The 11,239-nt window shown below is 48.9% G+C and overlaps 1 protein-coding gene across 8 annotated transcripts; it reads right to left on the reverse strand.

The window, feature by feature from the left end:
- Positions 1–30: 30 nt before the first annotated feature.
- On the reverse strand, positions 31–5,850 carry SPATA24 (spermatogenesis associated 24). Of its 8 annotated transcripts, none has more exons than XM_082382097.1 (6): positions 5,692–5,850; positions 4,377–4,442; positions 4,016–4,146; positions 3,860–3,930; positions 664–766; positions 31–555 (listed from the first exon to the last, which is right to left on the reverse strand). In XM_082382097.1, exons 1-6 carry the CDS (start codon positions 5,806–5,808, stop codon positions 426–428), a joined length of 618 nt encoding a protein of 205 aa, XP_082238223.1. In that variant the 5' UTR covers positions 5,809–5,850; the 3' UTR covers positions 31–425. The 8 variants fall into 8 exon arrangements, with proteins under 8 accessions (XP_082238223.1, XP_082238222.1, XP_082238221.1 ...); XM_082382096.1 differs by having other exon boundaries at positions 31–570; XM_082382095.1 differs by having other exon boundaries at positions 664–820.
- Between the last annotated feature and the right edge of the window lie 5,389 nt (positions 5,851–11,239).

Here is an 11,239-nt window from a genome sequence, read left to right on the forward strand (position 1 = left end):
AAATTTACCAGGGCACTGGGGTAACCAGGGTTGTTTATGTAGGAAGGAATTTAATACTAAGAGTAAGAAGGGACAGTGCCTACTAGACAACCAAGTAGTCCTTCCCTAGGCTACAACCCCACACCCCCATGGGCCCCCACTACTACCCAAAGGAGGGAGGGAGGGGAGTAGCAGGGGCTGGAGACTCAAGGAGCATCCATTCTGAACACAGCAGTGGCCTGACAGGTGGTGGTCCAAAAGGCAGGCAGGGAAGAAGGAAGGAGAGTGTCTTTTGCCTTTCACCCTACCTCTTCCCTGGGGTCCAGGCCACTGTGAGGCCTCAGGGAGGTACCCACAGGGATTGGAAGGGTCAGGATGGGGACCACCACAGCAGAGAAGGCAGAGGTTGGGCATTACAGCCAGATGACAGGAAGGAGACGACCATTTTATTTTTCCCTGGGACGCTGGCGGCTGCGGGTCTGACGCGTCCCCGAGGCTTTCTTATGCTTCTGGTCCAGCACGTGGGCCATGTAGTTCTCCTGCTGCTTCTGGATCCGGAAGTCAGACACGTGATTCCTGCAATGGAGCCGGCTGGGCATGGGCTGGGGACAGCCCAAGGGTAGGGACCAGAAGTCTGGCTCCCCACTTCCATCAACAACCCCCAGCCTGGCCCGGACCCCTCACCTGAAGATCTCTTTCTGCTGGCTGATAACTTGCTGCAACTCCTTAATCTCATTCTCTTTGCCATTAAGTATATCTTCTTGCTTTATAATGTGAGACTCAATTTCTGTGGGGGAGAGAGGCAGGGAGGAGGAGTGGTTCCCATCCCATGAGCTCCTTCCTGAAATAAGGCATTCCCTCAGGGGTCTTTTCAGAACTTGGCTCCCCCCACCCAGGGGTTGTCCAAGAGGAGTTGCTAATACCTTCGTAAGAATGAGTTTATTATGGAGTCATGATGGGGTGGGAGTGGAGGGCACAACATCTTGATGAATGTGTCAGTGACTTTACGGCTTTATTCTGGACCAGGTAGCTCACATGAGGGCAGGCAAGGGCCCTTGGAGATAGATGGTCAGCCCTGCCCAAAAGCAGGAGGATGAATGGCTCCTGCCCTCAACTCCTGCAGCTCTTTACAGATATCACCTCCTTGGCAAGACCCTTCTTAGTCTAAAATCACAACCCTTCCCAATACTTCCTATCCCCTTTTCCTGCTTTATTTTCCTTCTTAACACTTATATCTCACAGACCATACATTTTGCTCATTAGTCTTTTCCTCTACTAGGATATAAGGTCCACAAGGACAAGGATTTTTTGTTTTATTCACGGCTTTAACCCTAAGGCCTAAAATAGTACCTGGCACGTACTAGATGTACAATACTTTTATTTGTGGAATGAACAGGATGTCCCCTGGGCCTTTAGGTCTTAGAAACATCACCTAGTTCAGTCATTTCAATCCAACCAGACATACTGAGGACCAGCTGGATGCCCAGCCCTGTGTTAGGGCTTCAGGGGAGAAGACAGGATCCCTATTCCACAGGGCGGGTGGGGAGGACCCAGGGAGATAGTGGTGGCAAAGCTTACCCCCAGATTAAGTGCTCATTAGAAGCAAGCGTAAGTTTTGTGTCTTGGGTTAAAATCCATTGAGGCTGTAGGGATCTGGGGTTGCTTCATTTACATAATGTCCCTCAGGGAGTCCTGGAAAATTCTGATCCTCAAAGGAAGAAAATCCTACTGCTTTTAAAGGCTGGACGAAGATTAACTAGAACATAAGCTCTGAAAATGCAGAAATACTGAAGCAGTGAAGGTTTCAAAAGAGAAGATCTGATAAAAAGTTAAGGCACACGTTACAGAGAGACATGGGTGAAGGAAAAGAATGAAAACATGGGCTCACTGGGTCACAGGACCAGGACTATTGAACCTCCTTCCCCGGGTCATCCAGTGAATCCAAACTGATTGCTTGTGAAGTTCTTATGGGAAAAAAGTATCATAAATGTGTTTGAATTTTTTAAAATAAATGCGAGCTAAATTTAGAATAAACGGCACCCAATGAGAGAATGGTTAGAAAAGCCTTTTGAGAAGAATAGGGAACTATGTGAGTGTAAAACTGGAACCATGCAAAGGGAGGTGGGGGGGTGGGAGACAGGCCAGAGGGTAGCTCAGGTCACCAGGTCTCCTCAGGTGAGGGCTTATGCCCGACTGGAGGAGTTCAGGACATTCTTGGGGGAGGCGGCCAGGCTCCTCCCCGTGACTCACACACCCTCCACAAGCAGACGCAGAGCCCCGAGGCCCTGGCTGCTCTCTAGGAAATGTCCTAGAGGAAGGGCCTCTAGCAGCACCAGGAAAGAACCCTAGGTTCCTTTTAGGGAAGTTGGGGGATGCCCAGGGAAAGGGGAAGGACTAGGAGACCAACATCCTTGGGTATGGAGGCACTGACTGCCTGTTGGTCTCCAGGAGGTCCTAACAGGAGCTCTTTTTCTTTTTATTTTAATTAATTTATTTAATTTGTTTTATTTTTGGCTGCGTTGAGTCTTCGTTGCTGCGCGCGGGCTTTTCTCTAGTTGCGGTGAGCAGGGGCTACTCTTTGTTGCGGTGCGTGGGCTTCTCATTGCGGTGGCCTCTCCTGTTGCGAAGCATGGGCTCTAGGCACGCGGGCTCTGTAGTTGTGGCTCACGGGCTCTAGAGCGCAGGCTCAGTAGTTGTGGCGCACGGGCTTAGTTGCTCCGCGGCATGTGGGATCTTCCCGGACCAGGACTCAAACCTGTGTCCCCTGCATTGGCAGGCGGATTCTTAACCACTGCACCACCAGGGAAGCCCTAACAGGAGTTTTTGATCAAACAACCATGAGGCTTGTTAGTCCACTTGGCCAGATCAAGATGGCAGCCTGCTGGCATCTTTCCAGTGATAGTACTCACCAGGGGAGAGAGAAGGCTGCACTGGTGGGTAGGGGGTGCCCAAGGCTCCAGGTGGGGGCCCATCAGGAGAGACACTGAACCTCTTTTGGGCTTGAATTCTGGCCTACTCAAAATGAATGCTGCAGTGAATGAAGGAAATGTCGTATATGGAATTCACATCTACTTCTTAAACTAGGTAAGGGGAGTTTAAACTTAAACTAGGTAAGGGGAGTTTAGCATTCTGGGAAAATGAAAGGGGGTCCCAAGGTCTCAGGACACTGGGTAGCTCACTGAAAGTGCCCCACAACTCAGAGCACCAAATGAGCCAACAAGTGGCCACAGGCATCTGCATAGAGCAGACTTGAAACCTAATGGCCCACAGACATATTTTCCTTGGCCCATACAATACTTAAAAAATTTCTAAATCAGTTGCCAACACTAAAAAGTCAGAAAAGCTTCCATTAAAATGTGGTTTCCAGTTTCTTTTTGAAGATCTGACAGTACTGGGCCCCTATTCCCATGGCAGAGGTGCTAGGCCCTTGAGAGGGGGCATGGTTCTCCACATTACCACAGTCCCCACTCCTCCTATTGGGTCCCCAACACTGAAACTAAGGGTCAGCTTCCACACAGCACTGTGCTTGCCCCGTTGTTCCTCTGGTAACAGAGTTATGAGTAAAGTACACTATTTCTAATAGTCACCAAAAGTGGGAAAACAAAAAGGTGGACTAAGAAGGTCATATGTTTCAAGAAAAATGGGAGCGAGCCCATTCCTTTATGGCCATGAAGAATACTGTACACCAACTACTTCCCTCATTTCCGTGGCCTGCCTGGTCCCTGAAGGCCTTTGCGAAGGTGTGGCCCGCCTGGGCTTGCCTGTATCCTCAGCCAGGGACAGAAGTTGGGGTGAAACCCTGCTCTGGACACAGGCACTGGGCTGTTAGGGAAGAGCCCACGTATGTAAGCATGGGAGGGAGCGCGGGCCTCCCGCCTACCATTGCACTTGGTGATGAGCTGGTCCTTCTTGCTGGACTCCTGCAGGGCTCTGCTCTTGACACTGGAGAGCCTGAGTGGAGAAGATAAGAAAGGGTGGGAAGGCTGATGGGCAGATGGGACCCCCAACCGTTCCCCCACTACCAAGGCCCACTCACGCCTTTTCAAAGGCCAGCTTCTCTTTCTCCAGCTGTTTAGACAGCACCTCTACCTCTCCGAGGGCAAACTGCAACTTCTCCTCTTCCTTGGCCAGGAGAACCTTGGTCTTGGCATGGGCAGCTTTCTCTTCCTGCAGGGGCAGCAGCAGTGACCTCATTACCCCAAGCCACGTTGGGTCTCCTAGGCTCCCTTAACCAGCCCCCTTTCTCAGAAAGGCACATAGAAGCCAGGGTACAGGAAGATTCTGTCCTTACTCTTGGGGCTGGAGGCTCTCAGAGGCTAATACTCAGTGACTCTACCCAATCACAGGGATCCTGGGAAATGGGGGAAGCTTAGAAGCTGACAGAGGCCATCACTTACCACCAGCTTTTTCTCCACTGCCTGGAACTCTTCTTTACTGACAAAATTTTCGTCCTGGAGAACCATCTGCAACAGAGCCTGGCTCAGGGAAGGGCTGGGGTGGTAGGGGTTTCTCTAGGGACCAGGACTGAGGATAGATAATGGGATGCCCAGGGCACCTAGGATGACACTGGGGCCCAGAGAAGGGAGAGTTCATTCCACAAGATTCACTGATGCTCAGCTCTACGTCCTGCCCTCAAGGAGCAAGAAGTCTCATGGAGAAGACAGCCCATGGCCACCACTTCTAACATGGTGTGTGCTATGATGGAGGTTCCCAGAGGAGGCCCCTGACCCGGCCTGGGGAAGGGTCAGAACAGCTTCAAGGGAAGGGGATGTCAACCTGATATCTGACTGCTAAATAGGGGTGGGCCAGAAGAAGAGGATGGAAAAGAAAAGTGTTCCAGATGGTGAGAACACACATGCAAAGGCCAGCTGCCAACAGAAAGACGTGGGCACCTAAAGGTATGCAGGTAATTCAGTGTCCAGAGCTGCATACTACCGTTAAAGAAATAGATGTGAAGTCAGTTTTATATGTCCCCACCTTCTTACCCAGATAAAAAACAAAACAGAAAAACCATGAACTCCAGTTGGCCAGGATTTTACCATGCCTGTCCATGTAATCTGTGGCTCCAATGCTTTGCACCCATGAACGGGGGTTTGATCAAAAAAGCAAAAGCAAAGGGACATAAAGGGGTTGGAAGCCCTTAAGTCAACATGTGAAGAGCCAATTCTGTGCTTACTGCACTCAGCATGGGGAGGGGATTCCATAATAGTAAGGATGTTATAGTTACTCTGCACACAAGGGCCTTGGGAAGTCAGTGAAGTCATCTGCAATTAGAAATGAGGAAATTGGGAATTCCCTGGCGGTCCAGTGGTTAGGACTCCAGCTTTCACTGCGAGAGGCCGGGGTTGGATCCCTGGTCAGGGAACTAAGATCCCGCAAGCCATGTGGCGAGGCCAGAAAAAAAAAAAAAAAAGAAATGGGGAAACTAAAGCTCAGTGAATAGATGGGCATATCTATCAGGCTCTGCACAACCAGTCAAAGAGAGTAGGAAACAATTTGGCTTTGACTAAAATTCCCTGGTAAATATTCACGAGACACTGCCCCCTTTTGGCTCCACCTCTACCAGACGGAACACATCTGGGCCCCGCCTCCTCGTGATGACGCTATTGGCAATGTGCTCTCGGCCCGCCCCTGGCATCGGGACAGGGTCTGGCCCCGCCCCCACCACTTAGGCGTCCAGTCCGGCATCCCCCAGCTCTTCTGGCTGCGTACCACGTTCCTCAGCTGCTGGATCAGTTCCTCCTGAGACTCAATCACGTCTCGCAGTTGATCGAAGGCGAGACACACTGATCCTGACCCTCCCGGCGACCACCCGACGGGCGTCGCCATCTTTCGCCCCCGCCAGCTCGTTGGAAATGGCTGCCGCGGGTTGCCTCCCCGCTGACGCCCACCAATGAGAATGAGACGCCACAAAGCACCCTGGCAACCGGGCGGGGACTTCCTTTGTTAGCAGGGATGGGGCCCGCCTCTTAAAGGAGCCGCTCTCTTAGAGGAGCCGCCTGGGGAAGAGAACCTCCAACACCGTTAGTAATTTAAGTTTATAGGGAATTTGCACATCTATTATATGATATGTTTCTCACGCAGTCCTGAGGAGCGGGCAGGGCCCGGCTTATACTTACTGTAAGGGCTGAGGAGCAGGCAACACTCAGACACCAGCCCTCAGCCTTCTCCCAGGGCCCATTAAACTGCAAGACCCTGAAGCAAGGGTCAGCTGAGACAACCCCTGTATATTTAGCTTCACATGTCTCTTTATTCCACTCTAATCTCTAAATTTCCCCCATAGTATGAGACTCCAGCCTCCTGTGATCTTTATTCCTCCTAGGAACACACTTAGTACTTAGGGGGCCTGAGCCTAAGCAATGAAGGGAAGCTCAAGAATAGAAAAGGAGAGTGGCTTCACCCAAGATAAGAGTCCTCACATTCTGGTACCAGGCTCTGGGCAGCCTGAAGAGCCTGAAGAGATTAGAACTGAAGTCAGGCATGAAGGAGACTTGTAAAATGGAGGCAGGGAAGAATAAGGTGATCACACATCCCCACCAATCCTCACTGAGGGCTTGTTTTGAAACCCAAATAAGATTACGCTCAGGCTATTAGATATTAGCTATTACCAAAGCTAATATTTATCGAGTATTCACTATTTCATGACACCATTATGCCTTATTAGTATTATTTCATGTGATCCTCATAATAACCTTGTGAAGTAGGTTCTAATGTCTACATTTTACAGATGAGAAAATGCAGGTTCTATGAGAATGAATAACCCAATAAGCCAAGGTCACCCAAGCTAGTGAGCCTTGGAACAGGGTTTTGACAGAGGCAGTCTGATTCCAGAGTCCATGTTCTTAACCATGATGCTGTGCTGCATTTTGGTTGAACATAATGGATTCTGAAGTTATGGAATTTGAAACCCCCAAGTAGGAAATGACTATATTAAGAAGGAGTTTGGAAAAAATGTTGTCGATGACCACAAAGGGAAGTTGAAATTAAATGATTGGAGGTAAGCCACTTAGGCTGCTCTCCTTAGCTGCTTAGGTGCCTCTTTCTGGCTGGATGTTGTGACCTGACAAACATGGCCATTCCTGTGGCTCTCCCAGTGGTAGCCCTTGTTTTATCTTTCCTTTTTTATTGTGTCTGTTCTCATGTCCTTGAGGGCAAGGCCACCTCTGTTGATCAGTTTTTAAGGGCCTAGAGCTGTAGAGTCTAACAGAATTTCTCTGATGGAAATGTTCTGCACCGTCCAGTACCAGCAGCCAGTAGCCTCACGTGGCTCAGCAGTACTTGAAATGTAGCTCAGGTGACTGAGGAATTGCTTTTTAAATTTTTTAAAATTCCAATTAAAATTTAAATTTAAATAGCCAGGGACTTCCCTGCTGGCGCAGAGGTTAAGAATCCACCTGCCAATGCAGGGGACACGGGTTCGAACCCTGGTCCGGGAAGATCCCACATACCGTGGAGCAACTGGGCCCGTGCGCCACAACTACTGAGCCTGGGCTCTAGAGCCTGTGAGCCATAATGGCTTACGTGCTGCAACTACTGAAGCCCGTGTGCCTAGAGCCCATGCTCCACAAGGAAGAGTACCCCTGTTCACTGCAACTAGAGAAAGCCCAGGCGCACCAACAAAGAACAAACTGCAGTCAAAAATAAATAAATAAATAAATGTAAATAGCCATATTTGGCTAGTGGCTACTGTATTGGATATCATGGGCCTATAGGGTGCTCTGTGGTTTATGTGCCTCAGGACAGAGACCTCTAGGAACTTTGTCTTTCAAATGCGAATGCTCCTTTGAATTACCCTGGACAAAGCTGAACATTGCTCTGGGGCAGCGATCACTGAATCTCCCCATGAACTCTGTCCCCTCTCTAGGGTCTTTTAGGAGGTGCTGCTTGATGTTCCGTTGCCACTCAACATTCACCTCCGCCAGCTGCCCTTCACATTTAGGACAAAACCCTAAAAGGCTCCAGCAGCCAGTTCCTGAGGATGGGAAGTTATGAGCAAGAGAGAACCCTGGATCCAGGTCCGCACCCTGCATACTAGCATGGACATGAGGGACGGTCACCCTGGTTGGGGACTGCCACGAACTCCCACTCTATGTCAACAAAAACTACAGGTTCTTAGCCAGCTGGGGCTCAGCAAAGCTCAGGATAACATGACATCACAGATAGCTTTGTGATCCTGCCCTGGGAAGTGCTGCCTTTCCGCACAGGCTTGTCATACTGGTTGATGTTCTGGTTATCTACTGCTGTATTAACAAGCCACCCAAAATTTACAGCTTCAGAAAATCACTTTGCTCAGGAATCTTCACTTTGGGCAGGGTTCAATAGTGAAAGCTTATTTCTGCTCTATGTCGTATTGCCTGGGATGGTTAGTGGGGTGAGGGGTGAGGGTATGAGAAGCTCCACTCCCAGGACGGCTCACTCGCATAACTGGCAAGTTGGTGCTGTCAGCTGGGAGCTCATCTGAGACTGAGGACCAAGGTTCTTGGTTCCTCACCATGCGCCACTTGGGCTTTCTCATAGCACGGTGACTGGGTTTAAAAGAAAGCATCCAAAGTGACGAAATGGAGGGAATACCCTGGTGGTCCAGTGGTTAGGACTCTGTGCTTCCACTGCCGGGGGCCCGGGTTCCAAAACAAAAAAAACAACAACAAAAAAACAAAGTGACGAAATGAGAGATGCCAGTTTTCTTAAGGCCTGGCCCTAAAAACTGGCATAGTGTCATTTCTGCCCAACCCTATTGGTCAAGGAACCACAGAGTCCGTATTCAAGCAGTGGGAACACATCCTGCCTTTTGATGGGAGTAATTTCAAAGAATTTGAGCTGTACTTCCAGAGGAAGTCCTGACAGGTGACATGTCATTTCCTTCAAGGTTCAGTTCAGATAAAACCAGACTGGAACTTAGTCTAATGGGGGAGACAGATAATAATCAAATAAACACCCAAATAAATCCCAATTTAAGTCACTATTCAAGTAAATAGCATTATAGCTATGAGAGGTACAAGAAAGAGAGGAATGAGAGTAATTTAAAAGGAGATTTAGCCCAGCCTGGGGTGTCAGGTGTGAGGAAGAGATGTTTGAGCTGAATGAAACCTATTAAGGTAACCAGGAGGCACTTTGCAAAGGGGGCAGGGGCAAGTGAATGGGAAAGGCTTCCAGAAAGAGGGAACAGTATATACAAAGTCCCTTGGGCAAAAGGGTTGGCATAGTGTAGTAACTAAAAGGCTAGTATGGCAGAAAAGAAAAAGATGTACAGGACAAGCAGGGGTAGAGGCCAGAAACTTGTTAGAGCCTTGTTAAGTATTAGGACATACTGAAGACTTTGCTGATTTTTATTATGGGGGCAAAAGAAAGGTACTGAAGTATTTTAAGCAAGAGGGTGACATGCTATAATTTATGCTTTGAAAAGATCTCTCTGGTTGCAGCAAGGTGTACGGATTGTAGATGGCCCTAAGTAAATGCACAGAGACTACTTAAGCAGCTACTGCAGTGGTTTCTGTCAGAGAAAGTGGATGGTATTTGGGAGTCAGATGGTATCAGAGGAGATGAAGAGAGAAGATGGATTTAGGATGTTCTGGAGGTAGAATTTATAGGACTTAATGATGGAGGGGATATGGGAAAAAGGGAGTCGAGGTGTTTGGTTGTCTACTGCTGCAGACTACCACAAAATGTAATGGCTTAGGGCTTCCCTGGTGGCGCAGTGGTTGAGAATCTGCCTGCCAATGCAGGGGACACGGGTTCGAGCCCTGGTCTGGGAGGATCCCACATGCCGCGGAGCAACTGGGCCCGTGAGCCACAACTACTGAGCCTGCGCGTCTGGAGCCTGTGCTCCGCAACAAGAGAGGCCGCGATAGTGAGAGGCCCGCGCACCACTGTGAAGAGTGGCCCCTGCTTGCCGCAACTGGAGAAAGCGCTCGCACAGAAACAAAGACCCAACACAGCCATAAATAAATAAATTAATTAATTAAAAAAAAAAAATGTAATGGCTTAAAACAGTAGCCAGGGGACTTCCCTGTCGGTCCAGTGGTTAAGACTCTGTGCTTCCAATGCAGGGGGCGCGGGTTCAATCCCTGGTCGGGGAACTAAGATCCCACATGCCGCTGGGCGCGGCCAAAAAAAAAACCAAACAAACATTAGCCAGTGTATTATTTGCTCACGGTTCTGCAGTTTGAAACGGGCTTGGCAGGGCAGCTCATTTCTGCTGTGATCGTCAGCGTGGGTGGCAACCAGCTTGGCTCAGGTTGTGTCTGCGTTCAGTTCTTGCTGCCAGCTCAGTTGTTTGGTTCTCCTCTGCATGGCTTCTCCATGTGGTTAGCTTGGTGGTCGCAGGGTGGTGGGACTTAAATGGAAGCTGGTTTCCCCTAAGTGCAAAAATGCAAGCTGCTGGTTTTGCCACATTCTATTGATTAAAGATCAAGGCCAGCCCGGGTCAGAAAGGGGACTACACAAGGTCATGAATATTAGGTGTGGTCCACTGGAGGACACCAAATTAAGTCTACCACACAAAGTCTCCTGGGTTTCTGACTTCATATTTGGATGGATGGTGGTGCTATTTGTGGAAATGGGAGCACTCCAGTGGTGTTGCTTCTATCCCCATTTAAAAAAAAATCACTGCGCTCTGTATGAAGGATGATTACATTTCAAATCTCTTTTCCTCAGAATTGCTTTCACTGATCCTTCATCCTGGATTAAATCCCATTGTTATAGATTCCCAAGCTTCCTTTGGTCTCCCCTTTGACATTCTTCCCACTGGGGAGCATTGTCTAATTGGCTTCCCCATTAGATGTGAACTCCAGGAGCCATGGTACTGGGTCTCACTTGTTTCCTGACCCCCATCCCAAAAGTTCAGCCCACTGGTACATAGTAAGTTCTCCATCTTTGCTGAATTGAATATCACCTTAATCTTTCTTCACATGAAAGGTATTATTATTACATTAACAATGTCCTGCATTTCTAAACCAAGACTGCCCTAACTGAGGACCATTAGGAACAAAGCCAGTAAGGAACTGCGATAACACCTGATGTTTAGATGCCAAGTAGATTTGATGTGTACATTGGCTGTAATATGCTGCAGCTGCTGACATCTGACGGAAAACAAATATTGAATTGGTGATGCCACCAATGCTATCTATTATGCTAAACACCAATAATTCCATTGATGTATGCGGGAACACTGGAGCAGAGGTCAACAGCCTGTCTAGTCCTAAGTGGCTCCAAGGAGTCAGGCAATATGCAGTACCTACGGGTGCCATGGGCAAAGGTAAAA

This window comes from Balaenoptera borealis (assembly GCF_965194805.1).
Source record: "Balaenoptera borealis genome assembly, chromosome: 2".
Lineage (NCBI taxonomy): Eukaryota > Metazoa > Chordata > Mammalia > Artiodactyla > Balaenopteridae > Balaenoptera > Balaenoptera borealis.

Bases quoted from the DNA above. Each gene is read 5' to 3' on its own strand.
- SPATA24 (XM_082382094.1), bottom strand. From the start codon at position 5,808: ATGGCGACGCCCGTCGGGTGGTCGCCGGGAGGGTCAGGATCAGTGTGT. The intron at 4,147-4,376 runs GTAAGTGATGGC...CTGCCCCTGCAG, and splicing joins CAGTGGAGAAAAAGCTGGTG to GAAGAGAAAGCTGCCCATGC. The intron at 3,931-4,015 runs GTGAGTGGGCCT...TTCTCCACTCAG, and splicing joins AAGCTGGCCTTTGAAAAGGC to GCTCTCCAGTGTCAAGAGCA.